Below are 27,911 nucleotides of genomic sequence, written 5' to 3'. Positions count from 1 at the left end.
TCATTTGAGTGTTTGGTTCATTCGCTCAACCCTTCCTGATGATGGCAGGTGCCATGGAATATGGAACTCCCAGGAAATTCCCAACCCTTTCATTAACCCCTGTAACACTTTAGAGGTAAAATGAGTTCCTTGGTCGGAATCTATATGGTTCACTAGCCCATATCGGGGAATTATGTGCTCCAATATTGTTTTAGACGCCCCACTCGCAGTGGCAGTAGCTAGGGGGTATGCCTCAACCCAACCAGATAAATGATCTACTATGACCAACATATATTTTAGTCTTCCTACTCTGGGTAGTTCATATAATCTACTTGTATACTCTGGAAGGGTCTCAATCCTGGCTCTCTTCCTCCCGGGGTCTGTTTTCTCAAGACTTTCTTATTTACCTTTCTGAATATGTGAGGGATGTATATATTCCTTTACATCCATATTCCCTAAGAACTAAATCACACATTGCTTGTACTCCCCAATGACTGCCTAGGTGTAGGACGGCCATAATCTCTCGCATCATCATTTTGTTTAACATTTCCCTTCCATCAGGTAACATCCAATGCCCATCTGCATTTTTTTGCAGCCCCTAAATCTTTCAATTCTTTTTCTTCTCTGTCAGTAAATATAGGAGCTTCCCGAGGACCTGGGGCAGTAGGTATTAGGGAATGAATCACCACTTCTTGTGGGTTCAGGGCGGCTTCCCTAGCCACTTCATCGGCTAATCTATTTCCCCTAACTTCTGGTTCATTTCCTTCCTGATGACCATTTACATGCACTACTGCTATTTCTTGAGGGAGTAATAGGGATTCCAAGACCCGTTTAATCAATTCTTCATGTACTAATTCCTTCCCCTGGCTATTGATCAGTCCTCTTTCCTGCCATATCTTTCCGAAAGTGTGCACAACACCAAATGCATATTTGGAGTCAGTGTGTACTGTTCCCTCTTTATTTTCTAATGCCCTAAGGACTCTTTCCAATGCATAGAGTTCGCAGGTCTGAGCTGACCACCCATTTGGCAACCTTCCTGCCTCCACCACACTACCTTTTGTCCCATCTACCATTATGTCTTTTCCCTTCAGTCACTCGGGATGATCCGTCTATAAAAAGTCTAGCCTCTGCATGAAGTGGAACATCTCTCAGGTCCATGCTGACCTTAGTTTGGTATTCTATAATGTCAAGGCAGTCGTGCCCTGGATTCTGAGGAGATTCTCCTTCCCCTTTCCAAAGAAAGGCAGCTGGATTTAAACAATTGTTCGTGACCAACACTAGATCATCCTTTTCTATTAATATTGCCTCATATTTCAAAATCCGCGTGTCTGTCAACCATCGCCCAGCTTTTTGGTTTAGGATCGTTCTCACTTGGTGTGGGGTGCTTACTATTTGGGCTCCCCCAAATGTAAGCTTTCTGCTTTCCTCCACCAACAGTGCAGTGGCAGCCACAGCCTGCACACACTCAGGCCATCCCCGGGATACTGGATCCAATAGCTTTGAAAGATATGCTACTGGCTATTTCATTCCTCCCCACCTCTGGGTTAATACTCCCAAAGCCGCTCCCTTATCTACAGTAGCAAAGAGATGGAAAGGTTTATCTAAGGAAGGTAAGACTAACACGGGGGCATGGATCAGATCTCTTTTGAGTTCCTCAACTAGTTCTTTTTCCTCATCATCCCAACTCAGACATTTTGGTTCCTTCTCTAATAGTTTGAAAAATAATTTCTTAGTCTTTTGAGCATAGGAATCAATCCACAATCTGCAATATCCCGTCAGACCCAAAAATTTATGTAACTCCCGTTTAGTCCTGGGCAGTGGCATCCCCACTATTCCCTCTATCCGTTCCGGGCTTATCTTTCGTTTTCCCTCACTAACTAAATGTCCCAAGTATTTCACTTCTCCCTCCACATATTGTAATTTGTTTTTAGATACTCACAGGCCCTGCTGGCCCAGGAAATTCAATAATTTGTTAGTGGCTTCTACTACTCTTTCTCTTCTTTTGCCTGTTACTAAGAGGTCGTCTACATACTGCAACAGGGTAGTCCCCTTGGGGCTGCTAAATTTCTCCAATATTTGTTCTAACATCTGTCCAAATAAATTCAGGGATTCCGTAAACCCCTGGGGGAGCACAGTCCACCGGTATTGCTGTTTCCGTCCTGTCTTGGGGTCTTCCCATTCAAAGGCGAACAAATTCCTACTTTTCTCTGCCACGGGACAAGCCCAAAAGGCATCCTTTAAATCTATCACACTAAACCATTTGTGGTCATGAGGGATCTTACTTAATAATGTATAGTGGTTTGGCACCACTGGGTGTCTGATCTGTACTATTCGATTAAATGTTCTCAAATCCTGCACCAATCGATAAGTTCCATCAGGTTTCCGCACAGGTAGAATTGGGGTATTATAAGGAGACATAAATGGCTCCAACAGTCCATCTCTAATCAGTCCCTCAATTACTGGCTGCAGTCCTCGTTTACCTTCTTTGGAAATGGGATATTGCCGCTCACAGACAGACAATGTCCCCTTTCCTTTTTAAACTTATTTCAAGGGGAGGGATCTGTAGTCTTCCACGATTCCCTTCCTTAGCCCATACAATAGGGTTTATCTCTCTCCCCACATCCTCTGTCAACATCGCCATTTGTACAACTAATTCTTTTTCCTGAATTCCAATCTCCAGTCCTAAGACGATAATTAAGTCTCTCCCTAGTAAGTTACTTCCTATATCAGGGATATACAACAGTTCCCCTGTGACCCTATCCTTAGGATTTTCTATCACTATAGATTCAAATAACAGTAAATCCCTCCCCTTTTACCCCAGAAACAGTAATTGACCGTATCAACATCTCTACTTTCTTTGGTTTAAAATTCAGCGATGACCATGCAGCCCCCGTATCTACCAGGAAGACTACCTCTTCCCTATAGAGTCCCACCTTCAAGTTTATCAAGGGTTCCTGGTGGGTCCCCAGGGGCAGAAACTCCTGACACCCCTATTTTTCATCAAGGTTCATAAATGGTACTGTCTTTACTTCCTTTTTAAATCTGGACGCTCTTTCTTAAAGTGACCGGTCCTTTCACAGTAATAACATCCCGCTTATGGGGATTTCCACTTTGATCCTTGTTCCTGACCACCAGACTCCTTAACATCTCCTCCCTGACCACTCCGGTTTCTTTCTCCTTTTAGTTTTGTCCTTTTCTTTATTATCTCATCAACTGTGGGCTATAATTATTTTTGCCTTTTGTTTCCACTTCTCATGTTACGTTGCCAGATCAATTGCTGACCCGATTTAACCAACTGAACAGCCTTAGGGCCACCTAATGGCCATTCTTCATCACCCAATGTTTTATTAAGACCTTGAGAATTTTTTTTAAGAAATAGTGCAGTATTTCTTGCTCCCCATAACTTCAAATACCAATTCATCAATTCATGCTTGACTAACTTTAAAGCCTGTTCCTAATTTGTAAATAAATTTATATATTTACATTCATTTATTTAGTATTTAATATTTAAAATGTAAAATGCATACAGTTCCCAACTTTGAAATCCACTATAATTATCCAGTTTTAGTCCCTTAATTTAAATCCAAAATTAGTTTTCTTAAATAGTCCTGACCAATCATTGCTCGATTACAATGCTATAGGTCGTGAAATAATCAGAGCTGCCTTAAAAGAATTTGTCTATTCAAGTTAAAAAAAAACTTTTAATGCATGAACAATGGCCAAATCCAAGGTCACAGATATTAACCATAGGATTTTGTTTTCACTACAATCTAATGTTGAACTGAAACTTCAACTGTCCTCCATAAATCGCTTTTATGTAAGGATAAAAGAGATTAGTTAGAAACTGATAGTAAGGCAGTCATGACCTTTAAAACAACCAGGAGTTTTTTTTTCATAATCACTATAGAATCCTTAACCTTAAAAGAAATTATGTTAAGTTTCCATAATAAAAATCAGATTCAAAACAGTCCATGAACTCCAGCTCCAGGGAATAAAGCGCAAACATTCAATCACCAACAAACAAATGTGCATTTAAACCAAATCACAAAGGGTTAAACTTTCTACCAGCTGTACAGCTCTTTTCATTCTCTCTCTCTCGCTCATTGACATATAAATTCAAATATTTACAAACCCAGTCTTCATCCGACCTGTACTTTGGCCAGAAGACGGCGGGACGAAGAATGGATTCCTTAGTCCATACAAAGCAACAATATTTAATCATCTTTTTCCCTTGTACAAGTATTATTTTTCTAATTCCACAACATCCTGCCCAACGGACTTTCTGGAGGTATGTTGTAAGGGACCCCGCCTCCATTACCATTGCCTTTTTCTTCTTTTGTTCTCCCGGAGGCTTTTTTCTTACCCACGGCACAAACCATATTGATTTCCTTCGTTAGTCCATAATTAACTACTAAACCTCAATCCCGGCCACCAAGGCAGTACTTAAAAGTTAATTTTCTTACCTTGGTCTGTGCACAGAGTTGCCTGGCCCCTTTTTGCCGTATTTTCCATCGATCTCCTGTCCCTGTCTGATTCAGATGTCTCTCTTGTGGGATTTGTACCAGTCACCCAAGGGAGCGGGCCAAACCGGGACACGAGACTGCTCCTCAATTGGGAATGGGACGCGTCTTCCCAGTGTCCAAGGCCAGCCACTCCCCTCGGCGATGGAAGAACATCCCGTCAGCCCCCAATTGTGAGAAACGAAACTCGCACACTTCAATAATTTCAGTCTGAGACAAAATCTTAATCAGTAGTGTCCTTTATTTTACTCTTGCAAGAGGGTGTGATGTCCACTATCTACAAGGCAAGGGACACACACATCAAATTCAATTAATACTCTATATTTATATAATTTGGTTTTTTTTTATTTCATTGCTCCTCCCCTGTTTACACCTTCCACTTCCCTAAGACCTGTACCCATTACTCCTGTTTATCTCTTGCCTTATCCGACCTTGTCTGTGACAAAATGCTTATTTCTGGGCTACAAGGCCGTTTGACCTCACCCCGCTGTGGATCATTGTTAGGCATATCCTTTCCTTACCATTATCTACTCCCTCCATCTGTGCCTCCCCTACCATACTGATCCTTATGACCCTTTTATTTGGGGTTTGTTCCTGTGTTTCTGTAAAAGCGGGAAACAGATGTTTATACCTATTGTTTGTACAGGCATATCTAGCTTAACTGCCTCCCCTCACAGCATCTTATCTATTCGCCTGTAATATCTACCATTGTTTTGCAGTCACGTTTCATTCTTGCATACAATGTTAGCTAATACAAACAACAATTATGTATTTCCTCCACATAGTTTCCATTCTTGTTGACTCAGCTCTTGGCTGAAACAATTACACACTGGTGTGAGTTCATTTACTTTGTATAAGTAATTATAATGGCAGAAGTAACACTACTTTACCTATATCCCACAAGAGCGAAGCAGGGAAGGCCAAAGAAGGCAACTGCTTGGGAACCAGTGGAGCCCAGTCAGATTGTCTAGAAGTCTTCTAGAAAGACTGCAATGCCTATCTTTTTAGCTATTTATTTTCCTAATTTATACTTATAATATATATATTTGTATTATAGTGTAAGTTTTTTTCATTTTCTCTACTTTTGTATCTAAGATGGTGTGTGTTTGTGACAGTGTCATTTCCATTGTACTATTCGTTTGTGATTTGAGTACATGTGACAATAATTCTAATTCTGTGAGAAAGTGCTGGTGCTGGAGAGCAGTGTATAAAGTTGTGGTGCTGGAAAAGCACAACATGTCAGGCAGCATCCGAGCAGCAGGAGAGTCGACGTTTCGGGCATAACCCTTTCATTCGGAATGGCCATATCTGAAACGTCGACTCTCCTGCTCCGAGGATGCTGCCTGACCTGCTGTGCTTTTCCAGCGGCACACCTTTCGACTCTTAATTGTAATTCAAGCAGATAGAAGAAAAGCCTGCAAAAGCACACATCGTAAAAGTTTTGCATATTTTAAATATTGATTTCAAATGTTATTGATTGCCAAGCTGCACAGAAAATTGAATATACTCTGCAAAATACTCCAGTGTAATAGAATTTTTCAATGTATAATTTCAGTTACATCACACTGCAAATTTTTGCTATAAATTCTGTGCTACGATCGATCCCTCCACTATCACCTGATGAAGGAGCGTCGCTCCGAGAGCTAGTGCTTCCAATTAAACCTGTTGGACTATAACCTGGAGTTGTGTGATTTTTAACCAGTGTAATACTGTCACGTATGCTATCTCTCAAGCGAAAGGTGTCATCAGTATTGTACAATATAGTACAGTATAGCACATACAGTGGTAGATAATATATGGCACTATTTTGAAGTGAGTTATTCGCGTGTCGAAATTGTGTCACTTCGCTGTTGGTGGTGGCTTGGAGTGTGCACATTAGTGGCTGCAACGTTTTACAACAGTAACCGCACTTGAAAGTACTTGGTTGAAAAGCGCCACGAAAATGCAAGCTTTCCTCCTCCTTTCCCCCACCCCCTTGACTGAGTGGGAAACCTCAGCGAGAGGATTGTTTCTTTGGAAGGCGTGGGTTCAGTTGGGCGCAGAGAGCGCCAACTCCATTAATCAGGAACGAAGCGAAATAAAAAACACAAATGGTGCGAAACTTCCCCCCAACGTGACGAAGCAGCGCACTGATCCAGAGCAACAGGGGAGGAGGAGCTGCTCCATCGCTGGGCGAGTGTGTAATAGTGCAGGAGTGAGGTTACCTCGGAAGGGAATGTATCCCCGGGGTTGTTTCCGATGGCATTAAGCCCAGCCCCGAGGTTACTTTGTTGCAGTGTATGGCAGGGAGTGTAACTCGCTGTCTCACTGTTACTGCTGGCCTTTCCTTACAATCTGCACACCGCGGCAGGGGGCTGACAGTGGCGGCCGCCCAGGCTATGGCTATGGAGGGCAGCGGCAGGGTGAGCCTGGGGAGCCTGCCTTTCGACAACCTGGCTCTGCGCTCGCTGCCCCTGGACCCGTCCCAGGAGGGCGGCTCTCGCCAGGTACCGGCCGCCTGCTTCTCCAGGGTCCGCCCGGCGCCCGTCCAGCGACCCCGGCTCGTCGCCTGCTCGCTGCCGGCCCTGGGGCTCCTGGGGCTGCAGGGGGACGAGCTGCAGAGCTCGGAGCAGGAGCAGGAGCTGGCCGACTACTTCAGCGGCAACCGGGAGCTGCCGGGCTCCGAGCCCGCCGCCCACTGCTACTGCGGCCACCAGTTCGGGAACTTCGCCGGGCAGCTGGGGGACGGAGCAGCGATGTACCTGGGCGAGGTGGTTAGCAGCCAAGGACAGAGGTGGGAGCTACAGATCAAAGGAGCTGGACCTACCCCTTACTCCAGGTCAGGAACACAAGCCGCCCGCCTGCTTCACGACCTGGAATCGCTCTGAAAGGGCGGCTCTGCTCTCTCTCTCTCTCTCTCGGGCCTTTTTACTGACTCTTGGAGGCCTATTGCAAAGATCTATTGGGGCTTGTATCCCCCTGTGTCAGGAGCGACTCTGAGCTTCACTCACAACTAAACTCCTTCCTTTTTCTTCCGCCATACCTATTTTTCCACTACTTTTTTTTTAAAAAAGTACAATACCACATTTTTTAACGCTTTGAATACTTTGTTAATGTTTGTGACACCCTGGTTAAATATTAACTTAGCCTGGTGAGTAATTATCCTGCCGCATTCCTGATGAAGGGCTTTTGACTGAAAGGTCGATTTTCCTGCTCCTCAGATGCTGCCTGATCTCCTGTGCTTTTCCAGCACCATACTCTTGACTCTAACGGCTGAGGATCCTGGGATTGTATTCATTGGAGTTTAGAAGATTAAGGGGAGACAATAGAAACTTACAAGATAATACATGGCTTGGAAAGGGTGGACGCTAGGAAATTTTTTCTGTTAGGCGAGGAGACTAGGACCCATGGACACAGCCTTAAAATTAGAGGGGGTCAATTCAGAACAGAAATGCGGAGATATTTCTTCAGCCAGAGAGTGGTGGGCCTGTGGAATTCATTGCTGTAGAGTGCAGTGGAGGCCAAATGTCTTCAAGGCAGAGATTGATAGATTCTTGATGTCTTGAGGAATTAAGGGCTACGGGGAGAATGCGGGTAAGTGGAGTTGAAATGCCCATCAGCCATGATTGAATGGCGGAGTGGACTCGATGGGCCAAATGGCCTTACTTCCATTCCTGTGTCTTATGGTCTAATCTCCAGCATCTGCAGTCCTCCCTTTCGCCTAGTAATTATCCTGCAGTCGAGTTTCTATTTCAAACAAGTGTACAGAGTTTAGGGCACAATGTATTATTCTACCGTTAAATCCTGACCACCCTGCATTTCTGGGCCTTCAATTTAAAACGTTTGCTTTCTTTGCACTGGCATCACTGCTGCCTGCTCCAGCTCTACTGGGGAAGCCGCAGGGGACTACACTGGTCTTTGAGCTAGAAGCTTCAGAGTTTTGATGGTTGCCTGGAAGGTGCATTCATATTAATGAACCTAATCCTTCCAACACACACAAATGGGAGGATTTCGAAACGTCGAATTCTCTATTCCTGAGATGCTGCCTAACCTGCTGTGCTTTGACCAGCAACACATTTGCAGCTGTGATCTCCAGCATCTGCAGACCTCATTTTTTACTCGGAATTAAGAGCAGGAGTGATTCCAGGTTAACCGTGTTTTGGAAACAAAGTTGGAGCTTTTACCATCACCATCTATAGCTTCAGACTACAACATGCATGTAAAAGTGCACGATGTAATAGAAGTGCAGAATCCATGAGTGATGTGTAATACCAAACCTGACAGCCCCTCTGCACCTTTCATCAGGAACCTGTTCTGGATTTTGGCAGAATTGCATCACCTCTCACCCCAGTAACATCACTTATGTGCCTTCTGATAACATTATGTTCCACCACCTAGCTCTCTGGAATTCTGTGCTAAAGCCCTTCAGCATGTCCACCTCCTCTTCCATGAAAACCTTTAAAACACTGCCATTTGACTTCATTTAATTCAGGTTTTGTCCAGGTATGTTTTGCTTTGTTAAAATGATATATAAATCGTTGGCACACAATGCATTTTAAGCACAAACGTATTATTACAAATTTGTGTGGCCATATGATACCATAATTACAATTTACATAGTAATCTTGCATTTGAATGTTGTGCAGTTTATTGTAGTATGGATTATGTGCAAATTTATTTTTGACAGGCAATCAGATGGTCGAAAGGTGCTTCGCTCTAGTATAAGAGAATTTCTTTGTAGTGAGGCCGTGTTCCATCTGGGAATTCCAACAACACGAGGAGGAACTTGTGTTACATCAGATTCTAAAGTCGTCAGGGATGTGTTCTATGATGGGCATCCAAAATATGAACAATGCACTGTTGTTCTTCGTATTGCTCCTACATTTTTACGGTAATGGGGATTTTTGTTTTTGGTCTGTATATTAGAATCTGTCAAATATAAAAGTTTCTCTTGATTCCATAACTACAAATAAATGTATTTTGTTTACTCTTTAAAATCAGATTTGGATCCTTTGAGATCTTTAAGCCTACAGATGAGTTTACAGGTCGAAAGGGTCCTAGTTGTGGTAGAAATGATATTCGAATTCAAATGCTCGACTATGTCATTGGGACGTTTTACCCAGAAATTCAGAGTGCGCATTTCCAAAACTCGGTGCTGCGAAATGCTGCTTTCTTCAGAGAGGTAAGAACATCTGAAACAAATAACTGGATGTTCACAAATTGCTTTTTACCACCATGTATATCATACTGCCAATTCGTTGCAAGCTACCGCTATCCAGAGTAGATCTGAATTTTTTTTTACCCTTTGTAGGTTTTGTTATTTCTAACTGTATATGAGTATGCATTATAATGCAGATTGCAAATTGGAATTAAACGGTTCAGGAAAGTTTCAAGTTTGATTTATGGTCTCGTTAGTTAACTGATCTCAGCTGGATATCATTATGGGGATGTCTGTGCCTTTGCATTAAGAAGAGCAACATCCATCCAGGTTCCATTCAATATGCGTGATATAAAGATCAAAGGTTTCTGAAAAGACCAGAAAGAAGGAAAAATAACATTCAGGAAAGATAGAACAGTCAGCCCTGAATGTTTGTTGTTTTTCTGGAGGTGATCCTATAATGTAGAATTGTGCATGTCATGACAGTCGAGCCTGAAATCTATAACACTACTTTGTCAATTCCAGTCATTATTGTGCTAAATGAAAATATAGCATATAATAATACTTACCAATAACTAGTCCATTGTTAAACCCAAATTCATGCCTCCATTGCAATGAAGATCAATTATTTTGTCTTTAGTAGCAGCATCTTTCTATAATGACAAATGTCTACACTTCTAGAACACCACAATACACGTTCAAAATGTTTCATACACATGTCTTGAATGACCTTGGTTCTTCCCTGCAAGTTGTTTACTGCCAGGTCCTTCAATTTTAGTTTTTTAAAGCATTTCTGGCTTCAATACTAATTAAAATTGCTTATATTTAGGATGCAGTTATGATTTAAGTTCATCATTTATATCAATATAACATTTTAAATGTGCTAATGTAAAGCAAGTAATGTAAACTCAAGGTGTCCCATTGTTACTTTGACTCTTTATTTTACACATGATTATTTCAGTTAAAATTGATTTAGCTAAGCTATGAAACATTGTTCAGAGTGAATGAAAGCGAAAACAAATGTTGTCTTGGTGCTTTCCCAAGGTTTATGTTATATCTTGAACACAAACTGAAAATATAATTGTGTTCATTGAATTTACAGAACTTGGGAGTCCATTTAAAAATGTATTTATTATGCAACAACATATCTGAAAATCATTTTTTTTCATCTAAAACAGACACTTTTTTTTAATCAAACCTACAGCTAACCAAGAGGACAGCCAGACTGGTTGCTGAGTGGCAGTGTGTTGGATTTTGTCATGGTGTACTAAATACAGACAACATGAGCATTGTAGGGCTCACTATTGACTATGGTCCATTTGGCTTCATGGACAGGTATGTGGAGTTTGAATGCAACAAATCATGTATAATTTTACAAGGTTAAAACTTTGTCTCGAATAGAGTTGCCAAATACATCCTAGATGTTGTCAACAGACCTGGTAATGGTTCAATATTGTACAACATGTCATGTTGGGGTAGCCCAGTGATTCTGTTGTTACTTCAGAAGGGTGGTGTGGACTTGATGGGCCAAATGGCCTACATCACACTGTAGGGGATTTTGTGTTAACCTTGACAATGAATGTTGCATTAGAAAATACTTTATTTTACTGTTCTTATTTTCTGTTTCTGCCTATGTGCTGCACTGTCAGCTGAGATGAAAATGTTTCTACTGTGGTCTCTTCCAGGCTGATGTTTATGTGCTGTTAGTCAGACAGAGTGATGGACGTTTCGACACAGTTTACATCATCTGTCTTTTTGTCTTTGTTTTGAAAAATCTTTTTCTTCCTTTGTGAATTTCAGCATCTTGCGATTCGACACATGTCCACTCTAGACTGCTGTACCATCTCATCACTTCAAGAATTTTACATAGAACTACAGAAAATACTAAATAGCTATCATTTATTTTGTTCCACTGAATCTGAATTCCTGTTGAGTATGACAATGTTAGGTATTGTATACACCGGTTTTACCTAGTAAAACCGAAAACACTCAAACTTCCTTCGCATTTTCACAAAACTTTTATTAAACTGAACTGCTCAACCTTTTTTTTTTAAGAAAAAGAAAATAGTAGTTGAAGAATATTCACTTTTTAATGTTCATAGTAGCTCCTTATTTAAATAGTACAGTATATTGGAGTATCAGTGTACAGTGTTATAGAAGACTGAATATAGGCACTATAACTCAGTCCATGTGTCCAGTACAGAAGTCAGTCTTCAGAAGCAATTGTGCATTTTCTATGAACAAAATTTCCATCTTCTGCATCAAGTATCTAGGCCTCCAGCCTAACAATTAACCATCTTGTCTTATTGAATTATGAACTTGATAGAGTGTGGAATTCCCTATGCATTGTTGAACTTCCAACTAATGGTTAGCACCACTCTGACAGGCAGTCATCTCTGATTAAAGCCCGAACATCAACTTAATTGGGCTGCCACAACAAGAAGAAAGCACATTGAGATACATTGCAGGATTCTATTTATATTTTATAATCTATTTATCTGTTTTCAAAAAAATTCTCTCATCAGTTGGACCTATGCAGTTGTAATTATCAGTTTTGGTTTTGCTGAATTTGTGTGGACAGTCATACCATTTCTCAGTAAATATAGCGGAACGGCAAAAAGTGAAAACATTGAAGAACTTGACAACTAGGTGGAAATATAATTCCCTGCCATTTTGTACTCTTATCTCATACTACTGAATGCCCTCTCTGTAACCTGTTTATTTAGTACCCCTATTTCTTGGTTATGGACCTAGGGCACAATATTGCCCCAAGTTAGCACAGCTTCAGAGGAAGAAGTTTGTTATGGAGCTGTTTCTGTATTGAGGACATGGTCGAACTGCTAATTTCCTATTTCACCTTGGTCTTTACCATAGAAAGTGATGATACTCATGCAAAGGGAGAGGTTGATGAATGACTAATAAAGGAGGAAACTAAAATTGAGGGAATTGAAATCTGATAGAGCTCTTATTGCTATTCAGTTTTTTTTTAAAAGCTTTTCTCTTTTCTGACATTCAAAAATATTGCTGTAGCAAATGTGATCATTAACAGAGCACTTTTGCACTGACTTTAGTAAGAACTCCTGCAGTGGTTCACCTGGTTGATATAATTTAAGTAGTTTAGCTCTGTTGAAAGTTTAGTTAAGCTTGGGTTGGTATTCTATGACAGGAATAGGAAATTAACTCATTCAATCTGTTCTTTTTCTCCATGTGCACCACATAACCTAGTTCAAATTATCCTGTTCACTCTCTGCGATTTTTAATACTTTGTCTTAATGGTACTTCAGCGGTGGTATGTGGCAGTGTTGCACATTCTAATTGCATTCTTTTTGAGATCATGTAAAATTTGTACTCATTTGTTGCCATCTAAGTATCATCACTTACATTATACTTAGTATTGTAAACTTTTATCAGATTGTCTATTGACCTCCTTTTCATTTATTGAGAAAACCGTTCTAAGGTTTGTGTTCATAACTTGCTGCTTAGTTGGAGTAACTGAACCCAATTCCTGATAGGCATGGGTCCCGTAATTTGGCACTAAGTTGACGAGTTCCTTCAATGAAGAAGGTAGATAATAATTTTGGAAACATTGTATATCCTCATGTCAATGTCAACCCCAAGATTTTTAGCATAATAAGTGTAATTTTACACATACCTTGTGGAAAAGTTGATCCTAGGTTTTTTTGTAATCAAAACTCAAATTTCAGAACAAATTATTGAAATTTGTTGTAGATGTATGGTACAAATGAAAATGAATACAAAAATGGCATACATTTGGTTGTTCAACATTGTCTGTCTGTCTGTCTATCTCTCTCTCTCTCGGGAATTGTTGCAGGGATTTCAAACAGCATCATAACTTGCAATAGAGACAACTGGGTTTTTAAATACTCAACTTATTCCCTATTCTGTTTTTACTATTTCATTTGGTAATCTTACAAATAAACTGTTTTGTTTAAAACAAAGTGAGCCAGTTGCATCACTCCTAGAATATCTACTGTACACCTGCTTAAAACTACTAGTAAAATTAGGATCCGGGCTACATATCTTGAAACGTTTTGAGGGGGGGTCTTGCCTGGTCCATAACAATAGGCATTTGTGCACGTACTTAAAACTTTTTATACATGTAAGATTATTACTTTCCAATGTGCAAATTACCTTGGTATGTTAATAGTTTAATTTAGTGAAATATTGCACTCTCAGTATAACATTAAATGCTCCCAACGTTTCCTGTGTAATGACCCGTTTCTCCCTCCAACCATTAAAGGTTTGATCCGGATTATATATGTAATGGTTCTGATAATAGAGGCCGTTATGCATACAACCGTCAACCTGAAATCTGTAAGTGGAATCTGAGTAAACTGGCTGAGGCTTTGGTTCCTGAACTGCCCCTGGACGACAGTCAATCTATCATAGAAGAGGAATATAACACGGTGTTTGAGCAACACTATCTGCAAAAAATGAGAAAGAAATTGGGACTACTGCGATGTGAGAAGGCAGAGGATAAAGAGTTAGTTTCTGAGCTGTTGCATGTTTTCCAGTCAACTGGTTAGTATGAAAGTTGGAAGCTTTCTCTGGTCTTTTTAAGAATTAACTATGCTCTCAGTTTTGGTATAATTTCAAATTTTGAAAGCATTACCACTAAGCCTATATCAAAATCATTCATTATACACAAAATACTGTACTTGGTGCTCACTTTTCTCAATCTAAACAATTCTCAATCTAAACAATTCTCAATCTAAACAATTCTCAATCTAAACAATTCTTAATCTAAACAATTCTTAATCCAGTCTAATTTCAAAACATTATTGCAAACCCATCATTCTATCTTTAATAGTCTCCTACCTTGAAGGAGAACTGTAGAAAAATACAGAAAGAAGGCTTGAAGTAATTCAAAACAGAGAGTGAGTGATTACAGAAACAGAATGTTTGGCATTCAGTCACAAGAGCCAGAAGTGTCATGTCTTGTTTGTGCCATTGTGAAATTCTCCTCAATCCCTAATGCCACTATATATGATCACATGTAAATTGTCTGGTCTCCTAACTGTAATCAGGTTAATGTAATAATTGGACTTTTTTCACATGTTTATTGTGATATTTGCACAGAGAATGAGAATTTAATGAACTAAAACCGCACATTCAATAATTTAATTTCTTTCTGTTCAGGTGCCGATTTTACAAACACTTTCCGTTTGTTGAGCGAATTTCCAGTTCCTGGCATTTCCACCCATTTAACGTTGGAAGAATTTCTTGAGAAGCTGATTGCTCAATGTGCGTCACTGGAAGAGCTAAAACTGGCTTCCAAACCAAGAATGGATCCACGGTAAGAATATTTATTGCATTATTTAATGGGTGGTGGACGTTTGGAACGTGTTGCCAGCAGAGGTGGGAGAGGCAGGCACGGTAGACTCATTTAAGATGCGTCTGGACAGATTCATGAGTAGATGGGGAGCAGAGGAATACAGATACTTAGGAATTAACCGACAGGTTTAGACAGTGTATTTGGATCAGCTCAAGGCGAAGGGCCTGTTCCTGGGCTGTAAATTTTCTTTGTTCTATGTTTCAAAAACTAGACTATGAAATGAGCTTTAGATTTCTAGAAGGTTTATTTATAAAATGCTAATTTTAAATACTCTTCCTATCTTAGTCATAAGTAGTTTGCAGATTAAAGTTATCTTGTGTCCCACAACTAAAGCAGATTCCATGAGTGAGTTTTGATGATAGTGAAGTTGGCAAATTAGGAACCCCGTCCAACAGCACCTTTTTATTTAACCGCAGTGAATGAACATATCTTTCATAAGATGAATCAAGCTGTCATGTTTCCCCTCTGCTAGTCCTCCTAACTCATTGCTTTCCCCATCTTGCTACCACTTTGTCATACTCCTGCTGTGTAAGATAAGGTGGATAGGGTGTGGGTGATAAGTGAGTTGGGAAGTAATTAGGTCACATTGGGAGGCTAGTCTGATTGGGTAGTAATCTGGTCTGGTCAGGTCCAGTCAGGCAATGGGATCATTCAGGAGTCTGATTGGTGGGGGAGCAGTGTGATTACATTGTTGGGAGGGATTGGTAGTTCTATAGTTACCAAGGTGTTTGTCTAGGTTTTAATCTGTCCAACGTTTCCTGGTTGTGTATAGATGTTAGTATTTTGGAACTGTACAGAAACTCCAACCTTAATTCCAAGTTGGGTACTTTTTGAGATAATTTCAGGGAGCAGGGAAATTACCTATTGCACGTTGAAACTTCCCAGACAATTCCCATCTTGGTCAGAACATCTACAGAGTCCCAACATACATCTTTAGTTACACATCCAGTCTCCAACAACCTGGAGACTGAATGCATTAGCCTAGTATTTATTTTGACAGTGGTTTTGTTTAATACGTTTTCATTTAGCTGCTTTTTATTTAGGAATCATACTTTGAAGGATTACTATATTTTTGTTGCCATTTGTCAAGTATGACCCATGTAATAAAAGCTATTTAATGCAAATGACTTTCTTGATCTAATAAATAAGTTGCAGAATAGTAGTGAAAGGTGACAGTGAATAATAAATTGCAACATTGAAATATTCACAATACTTGTATACATTGGAGTATAGGGTCTAAGTGGGGCAGCGACTATCCATCAATGTTCCGTCTGCAGTGGTCTGCTGACATTTGTCCACAATTACATAAACCTCCATTTTAGGATCCTTTGTGACCTATGTGACATTCTCAAAATGTTTTGAAGTTTAAGAATGGTTTTACGTACTATAAATATTAAGTTTTTAAAAGTCTAAGTGAATGAACATTGTTTTTGGTATTATTACTTTTGTTTTCTTTATTGAAGGAATAATGTGATTGAGATATGATTATGATTATGTTTGTTTGCTTTACTACTTTTGTTGCCATATGGAGACTTTATACATGTGAAAATAAGAAACAGTATATGAAGTAACGTTTGGAGTTTATATTTTGTCATGTTGCCTTCTATCAGAAGCAGTTTACCCAAATAAAGTATCTCTTTGTAGATAACAAAATATAAATTAATTCACTTGAAGAGAAAGATTTTCGGGGGTGTAATTTTACACATGTAGATAAGTATTTGCAATTTGCCATACATAAACAGTTTATTAATTCTAATGTATTAATTGTTTTAATTCATTTGTGCCCAGCTAAGTGAAGACTGTAGCATCCATGTCTCTGTTGAAAATAATTCTGGTAATGGTGCAGTGCAGTCACTCCCCTGTGGCGTGTTTCATCGGCCTTTTTTATTAGTTATGAGCTAGATTTTATTTATTCAGATTCTGACATGACACTCTGATCCTGTACAGGCAGCTGTCCATGTTGCTGGCACTGTCCCAGTCCAACTCGCAGCTCTTTGATTTGCTTGGCAACAAAGAAGAAATTACTAGAGAGTTGAATCGCATCGAACTATTCTCTGAGTTGGAAGAGATGACAAATGAAGAACTCTTAAGTAAACACAGGAAAGCATGGACAGACTGGCTACAAAAGTACAGGTTAGAAATCGCAATTTGTGGAAAATAAATTGCTAAATCCAAGTTGAAAATAACTTTTATGGATTTCTCCCAACTCTTACTTGAAGACACTACCTAGAATGGCACTAAGCTGCACACTGCAGAATAGTGACTTCTGTTTTTGTGTTTGATGGAATGATAGACCAACGCTGTTGGTCTCAAGCGGTTTGGGGAGGAAATTAACTTGGTTGTTGGCTTGTTTCCTATTGAGACATGCCGATGGTAAATCGTTCATTCACTGATTCAGAACACGATTGAATTGTCAGATTCCCTACTGTTACTCACTAGAGACTAGAGAAAGACCAGTTGGGGAATGTGCCCAGATCTCTCGGCATCCACAGAACTGAACTCCAGATCAAGTCAGAACTGAAAAAGAAAGATGAATATTGAGTATAAAAATACAGCGACTGTATGTATTCCTGCAGATGTATGTTTTGTAAATTCTCGGTGTTGGTGATCTTTTGAGTAAATTATCATTTGTGTTTCATGTATTTGTTATTTGTGTGGTACACTCTGTACAAATAACAATAAAATATGCTTAATGTTTACCAAGCTCAAAAGATGACACTGAAACAAATTATAAGTTTTTCATTTTGTAATCAGCACAGTGGCCCAGTGCTTAGCACTGCTGCCTCACAGCACCAGGGTCCCAGGTTCGATTCCTGCCTCGGGCGACTATGCAAACTCCACCCAGACATTCTCCCCATGACTGCATGGGTTTGCTCTGGTTTTCTCTCTCAGTCCAAAGATGTGCAGGTCAGGTGAATTGCCCATAGTGTTAGGTGCATTAGTCTGAGGGAAATGGGTCTGGGTGGGTTACTTTTTGGAGGGTCGCTGTGAACTGGTTGGGCCAAAGAGCTTGTTTCCACACTGTAGGGAATCTAATCTAATAGAAACCGTGCATGTTCATTTTTGTATTTTTTAAAAAACACTCCTGTTTGTTTGTATAATGTTGAGCATTACAATGAGATATTATTTCCATATTAACACTCCCGTGCTGGTGACAGATGGTCCCCTTTCTGACCTATTTGAAAGATCAACATACTGAGTTTGTATTTAAAGAATATTCAGCTTTGGTCTTTGTGTGATGATATGCTTGAAAATATGTCACATACCTGTTTATTTGTTTCCTTTCAGGTCTCGTTTGGAGGATGAAGCAAAAGATGTTGATGTTGCTGACCTAAACACTGAACGTGTGAAGGTGATGAATTCAAACAACCCTAAATTTATTCTGAGAAATTACATTGCACAGAATGCAATCACTGCTGCAGAGAATGGCGATTTCTCAGAGGTGGGTGAATTTATGTGCCACAATTTGTGTGTGTGTGTGTGTGTGTGTGTGTGTGTATATATTGGAGGGAGGCAAGTGGCACTGAGAAACTCTTTGCAAATGAATGGCTGAGGAAGACTCACATTCTTACTTTAAACTTCCATTAAGTCCCTTTTTCATGAAACACTTAAAATACCTTGCAAGATATTTAAAGCTCAGAAGCAAGGCCTTCAGTAAATTCCTCTGGGGACCAAAAAACATCATTCATGAAAGATGAACGTTCTGAAATATTAATTATTTCTTGTATTTAAATTTCTGCCTTTTTCATCTCTTGCTGACAGGAACAATAAGGATCAATTTGACCTGCCCAAAGGTCATAGACTCCGTGTTCCACTTTATCCTTTAGAAGCTTCAATACTTTATTTGCTATGTGACAACAATGATTACATTTCAAAAGTATTTCATGTGCTATAAAGCATATTGAGATATCCTCAACTCTAATGCATAAGTCTTTCTTGAAATTCTAATTGTGGATAATCATGTTACTTTCTTGAAATTTGGAAGGATCCTCTCTCTGTAGGCTATTCCTCTAAGGTTATGTTCCATATTAACTGATTACTCAAATGTTAACACACTTCAGGGGGAAAAAAAACATGACCTGGGTGAGCTTATCTATTACGTTTCGACCTTAAACACTTCAATATAATCAGCTCTAAGTTGCTTTCTTTTTTCGGTTGTCATTGTTGTTATGTACCTTTTGTTCTTCGTTAGCTAGGTCACTAATCCCCTCATTTGCATTACCTCTAAAGGAAACCTAGAAACCTAGACATAGCAAATAGAAACATGAATAGGCCACCAAGTCCTTCAACTTAGTATCCCATACCTACTTTCATCCCAATCCCTTTAGCCCAAGGAACGATGTCTTATCTCTTCTTTGAAAACATCCAGTATTTTGGCCTCAGCTGCTTTCTGTGGCAGAGATTTCCACCACTCTGTGTGAAGAAATTTCTCCTCATCTCAGTCATAAATAGCTTATCCTATATTCTTAGATTGTGACCCCAGGTTCTAGACTCCCCAGTCATCAGGAACATCTTATTGCATTTACCCTGTCTAGTCCTGTTAGAATTTTGAGGGCTTTTGAGTTCCACTACTCATTCTTCTAAACTCCAATGAATAGAATGCAAGTGTTTTCGAACTCCGATTTGTCCATAATACTCGAGATATTAATCGGTGCTTTATACAAACCAGTTTGTCCTTCCTGACTCCCCTTCGTGCCTCATCATCGATCTATGGTAGCTCCCTTTCTGTGATTCTACAAAAATGCCAAAATCCAAGTTATGCACAGGTAGTCTGCATCTCCCAAATGTTTACTATACAATCTTTTGTCCATCTTTTTTAAGTTGTAGTGGAACTCTGAATTCAATTAAAGCTGTTTTTCATACTGATATAATTTTTTTTCCCCAAAATGTGCATTTCCTGCAGCCAGCAATGAGTCCAATTAATAACTCACAAATTTGCTAAGGCTTTACATTGGGCTTTCTTTGATAGCATACTACTTGTGTGTTCAGGAACTGATTCCATTAACACTCTGTAATAGTCATATTTCTTACCTGATTTCCTTTTAAGTTTGTGACTGAGTCAGTCACTGTCTAAGAATCCTGGTCAGATGTGTTGAGATTCCAAAACATTTTCAGGAAAATGTTCTTTATCTGCTGAGGAATCTCTACGTTTAGATAAGTTGTCATGCTAATGGAAGAAGAATGACAATATTTGCCGCTGAAAAATATTGTACGCAAACTTTTCTGCAACTACCTCCTTATCCCTCATATAAAAGAATATGTCAAGAGGTTCCTTGAACCTGCATTGACATCTAACATGACCCTGGCTGATTAGGTTGGGGCTGAGTTTCACATTCTTTCCCTGCCTCCCCATAAATTGAAACTTTTTTTAAAAATCCAAAATATGAGTCCTGTTTGTAGATTACTGGGATCAACACTTTCCGTTTTTGTTGGGCTATATTTAAACAGTCACCAACAAGCATTCGGACTCTAAGATTGTCTTTCCTTTTGATTTGATTTATATGATGCAAATAAATAATTCTCCCACCTTGCACTTCAGCTGTTACAAACTGTTACTTCGGCTAATTCAGTTGCTAAGTGACGGCAGCACAAAACTCCGATGGATAGCTTAAATTTACTAATCAGACTCCGTGATTAGGATTATTGCCTTGTTCAATAATTTCTATCTTATTCGCTTAGGTTCGACAAGTTCTAAAGCTCTTGGAGCATCCATACAATGAAGAACCCTGTGTGGATAACGTAGTCCAAGAAGCACCAGCAGAGGCTACAACAACAACTTGTGGTTCATTAAGCAATGAGAGAATGCCTTACCACAGTAAACCACCTGACTGGGCAAGGAAGCTTTTAGTTACCTGATCTTCATAAACACCTTGTTTTGGTTTCTGCTTAAATGAAGCCAAACCAAGGTAAATGATGAGTGCTATTATTTCCTCACAACAGATGTAATTTGGAGATCTACCTTTGTGAAGAGCAGCACTGAGTATCCTGAATTCCCTACACCCCACTGTGATAAGTTGAAATTATGAATTAATGTTCTAAAACAATTGCTAAAATGGTGCAAAAAGAGAAACTGTGCAAATAACTTTGTATAACAGCAAATACTTACCTGATTGTTACTTTTACACTTTAAAACATTGTTAAAGAGAGATGTTGGGATTTAGTACTAATTATTGTGGAATTATCTTTACTGAGAGCTAAAGCAACGAAAGTTTAAGGAAGGAAACAAAAACAGAAATTGCTGAAAAAGCTCATCATGTCTGGCAGCATCTGTGCAGAGAAATCAAAGTTAATGTTCCAGTGATCCTCTTTAACAAGGGTCACCACACACAAAAATATCAGCTGTGATTTCTCTTCAGTGGTGCTACTAAACCTTCTGAGCTTTTTCAGTAACTTTTGCTTTTGTTTCTGATTTACAGCTTCTGCAGTTCTTTTGGTTTTTAAGGAAGGGTATTCTACTTAAACAACATGCCTAAAAGTGGCAATGCTAATACAGGTAGAGCTGCATTATATCCCTTTTATAAAAATAGGTTACTTTAATGATATTAACAGATCATGTCTTGAATGGACAATTTCATTTTGTGCAGCTGGCAGAAAATAGACCATCAATTTTGCTGTGTCTGATGCAGTCTTTAAGTACGAAGGCAGCTGACATATATATTTATACAAATAAGTGTGACATTATAAAAATAGGCGAACAAACACAAGTGGTTGACAGTGCATTTGTAAACAAGTGCAGTTTAGTAGTGCTGCTGGTCTAAGTGACATTGACCCACTCAAGTGTACATTGTAAGATTTAGTTTACCACAGGTGAATTTGCAAAGGCAACATATTCATGAGAAAGCCGTTTTATTTACTGGAACTGTGCTAGTAGTTTCTTAAGTTATTTCTTAATTTAAAGTAGTTCCTTGGGTGGAGTAATAATGAAACAGTGCTCTGATGGGGTTGTAGGACTATTGATTACCAGGCAGTGGTGCTACTCTGTGAACTTTGAAATGTAAGATCTCCAGATAAAATCTGTTAAAATGAATACAAAAATATCAACTCTAATATATTGAGCTATTTTTGTATGATGTGGAAACTGTTGCACGAAATGTTAACGCACAGTTTAAGCTTTTATTCTTTGAATAATCATTTGCACTACACTTTCTTGAGGAATAATTTTATACATCCATTGTTTTGAACATGTTTTTTAATAGTAAAAGACTGAATGCAAACCTGATGAATTTTAAAATGTATAGAAATTGGCAGTGTATTCTGTTTCTTGCAATGTAATAATAAAGTCATTAAGATGAATGGTAAAAGGAGGAGATGATTATATATGTTTCAGTGCATCTACACACAATCACCTCTTACATAACTCTGAACATTCCGAACTGCTGTCCATCCTCAACGAAGTACTTTGGAAGTGTAATCACTGTTGTTACAGAAGAAGAAGCTTCAGCCAATCTGTATTTTCATGGTATTCTTTTGAGAGATGAATGTTTGTGATGTATTCTTCTTGATGCAACCAAAAAAGAGAGGGGTTATCGCAGCTGAAATATAGCATCTTGGACGATGCAATATTCTCCTGATATTATATTAAGTGATACTGTCAGGGCCTTGAACTTGAGCTTAGATGATACCAATTCAGCTGAAATGGCTAGCCATAACCTGACACATGCGGCATGACACAAGTACACCAGTTATGCTTAAGTAGATGTTGATGCTGACGTACCAAGGAATTAGGAGCAGACATTGACCAATCAGCCCTTTGAGCCTGCTCTGCCATTCAATAAGATGAATGGCTGATCTGAGTGCAATCTAAAATCTACATTCCTGTCTAACCCTAATAACCTCTCATCCTTTACATAACAAGAATGTGTTACCTCTTCAAAGTATCCAAGGGCTTACCTTCAGTCACCTTTTCAGGAGAGCATTCCAAAGACCCTCAGAGAGGGGAAAAAAAGAAGCTTCACTTCTTTATACGTGACCCCTGGTTTTAATTAGGTAATCCATAGTTCTAAATTCTCCCATGAAAAGCAATATCTTCTCTATCCTGTCAAGACTCCTCAGGACCTTGTATGTCTTTGGGGTGGAGTAACATATAGGTGGAGAATAGGGAGCCAAGGATAGCACCTTGGAAGACACTATAGGTGATGGTGTAGAGATGGGAAAGAACAGACTGGATAGAAAAGACCTACCTAGCTGGACAACAGAGAGGCATCAGAGTACTTTCATGTGTGGTTGACTTAGGCAAAGTTTGTGGACAGGTTGAGAAAAATGAGGAAGGATAGCTTATGATGGCTTCTGGCAAATCTGTGAAATTTGTACTTTTGTTGCAGCCCTTTCACTGCTATAGTCAGGATGATTAATATGAGAGAAATTCAAAACATAGAGCTGTGGGAAAGATGTGCAGAATAGAATAGCAGCAATTTTTTTTGTGGTATTCTGATGAAAAGCCATTAACCTGAAGTGTTAACTCAGTTTTTCTTGGAATAGAGGTCGCCAAACTTGTTGCACATGCTCAAATAATTCTGTTTTTTAATTTAAGCATCTAGAGTGTTTTGCTTTTGTGATATTTCCAAGGCCGTTGATGACAGTGGTATTTCGCAATGATAGTGATTATCAAGCATGGGTTGGCGAAAAGGCAGTGGTGGTAGGATGATGAGGAGAGATTGTGAACTGTGAAGAAATTGGTGACAATCATCTGCTAGTGTTTGGTTTGTGATGGGAAGAAGGATGGTCAGCAGTTTGATTCAAGGGAGCAGAAGTGGATCCCATTGGAAAATTATGCTCTGAGACACCAATAGGAGAGAAATAAGAGAACAATAAAAGGTCTGTTTTCAAATTACTTTTCTTTCAAAAGGAAAATATTATTATAAGTTACAACTGAAAGTGCTCTACTTTGATGCAGTAAATGTGACTATAATCAAAATTCATGCAATTTATTCCACATACTTGAGTTTATGAATGTCAATTCCTGTATTTTCCACATTCACGCACTTATTCAGGTTTAATTCTATGCAGAACTTCTCTGCTTTCTACAAATTTGAAGGTCAAAGAAATTGAGTCAACTTGTTAAAAATGTTGGTACACATTGCCAGATGAGGTTATTTACTTATTCTGTGATTAAAGAGAGGTGACATATTATTGCTGGACTATTAATCCAGATACTCAGGTAATGTTCTGGGGACCTGGGTTTGAATCCTATCACAGCAGCTGGTGAAATTTGAATTCAATAAAAACAGTCTCGGTTAATGATGGCCATGAATCGATTGTTGGTTGTCAGAAAATCTCCTCTGGTTCACTGTTGTGCTTTAGGGAAGGAAACTGCCAACATTCCCTGGTCTTGCCGACATGAAACTCCAGACACACAGCAATGTAGTTAACTCTTAACTGCCCTCTGGACAACTAGGGATGTGCAATAAATGCTGGCTTAGCCAGTGATGCCCTTATCCTGTGAATGAATTTTTAAAAATTAGAATATACTGCAATAGGCAAAGCAAGAGTCAGAAGCAATGGAGTTAATGATTGAAAGTATTAATTTGGAATTATTTAGATAAAATTTTAACAGTCTGGAATTATATTTGACAGGGATATGACATTGAATTGTAGGATAATTTCTGAGAACCCGTGTAATATTGCCCGATGCAATGCATGTATGTAATGTAAAGCATTTTATGTTCTGGAGAAGGCTGAACCTCCTTCATATGTGACTAATAAAATGTGACTGGGACAACATGAAGCATGTTACAAACATCACCAGAATTCAGGATGGATGTCAAGAATAAAGCTGAACAGTATAATTGGTCCTTTCATGTGGAGTACTCCACCATTCAGTGCAGTCGGTAGGACTCAGGATTTGATTGATGTCCCTCTGCTGCGCTCAGTTGGTTTGAAATCACAATGTTCCTTTCATTGAGATTTTAAAGGCTGGGCATAGATGTACCAAGAACGATTGTATCAGTTTCCAGCTTCACGATGATTAAAGAGACAATTGTATTCTCCTGTGATGGGTAGGTGCCTCAGTCATTCTTCTACAAGTGTTAATTTCAACAGACTGGAGTCTCCCAATTCTATACTTGAGTGAAGCTGGAGATGATGCAAAACAAATAAATTATCTTCTGGTTTAAGCTTTCTCTTCAAGCCAAGCGTGAGTGAAAAAAATTCTGATTATATCCTTGCAACAACACTGAATCCACGATATATTTTGTAAATTATTAGAGTTTGTAGTGCTTCAACTTATTTTGTTGTTCTCAGTATATCTTTACACCCATTTAATTATATGGATTGAAATGTAATTGAAAGTTCAAGTAAACACCAAGCTATGTTAATGTTCATTGTTTTCGATGCAGAATCTAAGCATTGTCTATTTTCATAACTATAGTAGTGACCTTTGTGGACTTTAGATCAAATGTTCAATTAGTAATTTCTGTATCACTTAAGAATGAGAAAGGTCTCTTGTGTTATATTACTTGAGAGGGATATGCTAAGTCACCAGGATGTAGATCCCATGACCAGCAGCTATTACGCAGACTATTTTACAGCATAGGGCTGCAAATATAATTTCAGAATAATACTCGATGCATCTTTAAAGTGAGTCTGTTAAGCATCTTGTATTATATCTTCCAACAGACTAAAGAAATTTCCATTCTATTCGGCTTGGTGTAAGTTTGGATTTAACAAAAATAAAACTGCAACTTGTTTTGTTTGAAATGCTTTTGTAAGATTATAGACAGAGACAGTCGGCATTCCAAGTGAATTTTAAACATGAAATCAAATAATTAGGGTTCATCAAGAGTCAACTTAACAGATAGGCAACCCATACAAAGATCACATCAGATGTTGCTGCAGAAAAATGAGCATACTAGCAAGTTGAGCTGAGCCCCTATCTTTCTTTTGTTTCCTTTATTTGATTTCATCCAAATTCTGCTTAAAATATCATCCACAAGCATATATATGCCATAATCTCAGGATACAGACTTGCACCGGTTGCTTACAAGTTATCCAAGACCACAGCAAAAACTTATTTTCTCAAATCTGTTGTGTCAAGACTAATAAACTGGTGTTTTGGATTTGGAAAGCGTAAAAGTATTATTATGGTTGATTATGGATAAATTAAAAACTAAAGTAAACACTGTATGGCCCAACCTAGAAAGCAAGCTCTCTGACCTCAGGAGAGAAAATGCCAGTCTATTTTTTAATTCTAAGCTTTAAACTATAGGGCTAATATAAAATGAAACCAAGTTTAAATGCATTATTTTGGTATCAGTAATGTTGCTGACAGTCTCTTGGTTTACAATTTGTTGGATTATATTGACTGATGCATAATCAGATTTGATTTTCTTGAAGTAAATGAGCACTTTAAATAGTAACAATTCTAAATTGGTAGGTTTATGTTTGGGTGAATAGAGGAAGCTCCTGAAAAATATTGATACCCTATTCATTTAGCTAATCCCATTTTTATGAAGGAACTTGGTCAGCTGGAGCATATATTGAGTTGCATACAAGTTCTCTGTAATCTTGTGCGAAGCTTGCAGAACCTTAACTCCAGAGAGTGTTGCTGATAACTGAAAAATGTCAAAAATGGTGCCAAAGTGTTTTTGTAACAGTCAGAAATTCTCTCCAAGCCCAACATTTTAAAACTTTTCTGGCAGCTCATTTATATGTGACATGGAAACTTTGTGTGGAACCTGATTATCTCATGGGGCTCTTAGATTAATTCATTTTAGGTTAAAATATCCATTTCTAGGACTGAATGCGAGAAGGCTATTAACATTTTTAACTGAGACTATAGTTAAAAGAGTGATTAAAGAGCAGTCAACACAGTGGTTGATCTCATTTCACAAATAGACTGAAATTTTAAAGGATATGGTTGAGTTGGTTAGTTCTTATGGTGCAGTGATAGTCTCCCTAGCTCTGGGCAAGGAGATCTGGGTTCAAGTCCTACTTGCTGTTGAGGCATGTCACAACATCCCTGAACAGGTTGAGTGAAAGTATCTATAATCGAGTCGGTTAACTAGTAGCTCTAATTTAGTAGATTTTAACGATTTTCTGAACAATAAATTACAAAAGCAGAAAGGAATGGGTTTGGACTTCTTGTAATTAGTAGCTAACTAAATGAACCTACGAATGCAACAAGTAGTTAAAAAAAAGGAGTGACATATACTCTAAGAATTGACTTATAGGGAAATTAGTTTTAGTGAAATTTATTGCAGCACAGAAATCAAACTTTTACCCTGACTATATTTAAACTTTCTTCATAGCAAAACAACTGGCAACACGTTTTCTTTTGTTCTGTTGAGAAATTCTTCCCTCTCTCTATATTACTCAAGGCTAGCTTCCCATTCTGTCTAGATACCAATAAGTTTGCAAAGGTCATCCAGTAACGACATAGCTTTATAATAGTACAACCACCTGAGAGAACATAAAAAAACCTTACTTTAAAAGTTCAGCCAAATTGCTGAAGCTCTGACATTCTTTCAGTACTGCACTGAAACACCAACCACAATTACAAGCTCCTATCTCCGGAATAGGGATTGAATGTAAAATCTTCTGTTTCAGAGAACATTATGCTACCATTGAGTTAAGTCTCTATCTTGGAACAGACATAATGTTCTCTGTAACAATGCAACTAAATTGTTTTTGAAGAGTCAGTTTTCCATTACCAAACTACTTTTGGACATAGTAGTGTAGAATTTACATTTTAAGCTTTGAGACAGATCTCCATTACTCTTAGAAAGTAAGGAAGTTAATTCAGTTGATCCTGGCCAAAGAAGGAAATAAATCTTTAAACTTTGAGGAAAACCACTAGGAATCTTGTTTCTCTAATACCATTTTGCATGCTTGTATGCTTCTATTCAGAAATGGTGTGCATAGTTTTGAACTAACAAAGCATTTTTGAAGTGGTGCTCAAATACTTTGCTCTATCTGACAACTA

The 27,911-nt window shown here is 38.7% G+C and overlaps 1 protein-coding gene across 1 annotated transcript; it reads left to right on the top strand.

The window, feature by feature from the left end:
• The first annotated feature begins 6,543 nt into the window (after positions 1–6,543).
• Positions 6,544–22,220, top strand: selenoo1 (selenoprotein O1). Its single transcript, XM_060843167.1, has 9 exons — positions 6,544–7,317; positions 9,166–9,369; positions 9,480–9,660; positions 10,841–10,971; positions 13,898–14,178; positions 14,797–14,953; positions 16,940–17,125; positions 18,281–18,434; positions 20,672–22,220. The coding sequence occupies exons 1-9, from the start codon at positions 6,779–6,781 to the stop codon at positions 20,855–20,857; spliced, it is 2,019 nt and encodes a 672-aa protein (XP_060699150.1). The 5' UTR covers positions 6,544–6,778; the 3' UTR covers positions 20,858–22,220.
• Positions 22,221–27,911: the final 5,691 nt, after the last annotated feature.

The sequence above is a fragment of the Hemiscyllium ocellatum genome, chromosome 23 (genome assembly GCF_020745735.1).
Source record: "Hemiscyllium ocellatum isolate sHemOce1 chromosome 23, sHemOce1.pat.X.cur, whole genome shotgun sequence".
In the NCBI taxonomy this organism is placed as follows: Eukaryota; Metazoa; Chordata; class Chondrichthyes; order Orectolobiformes; family Hemiscylliidae; genus Hemiscyllium; species Hemiscyllium ocellatum.
This window is presented reverse-complemented; position numbering and strand designations above follow the sequence as displayed.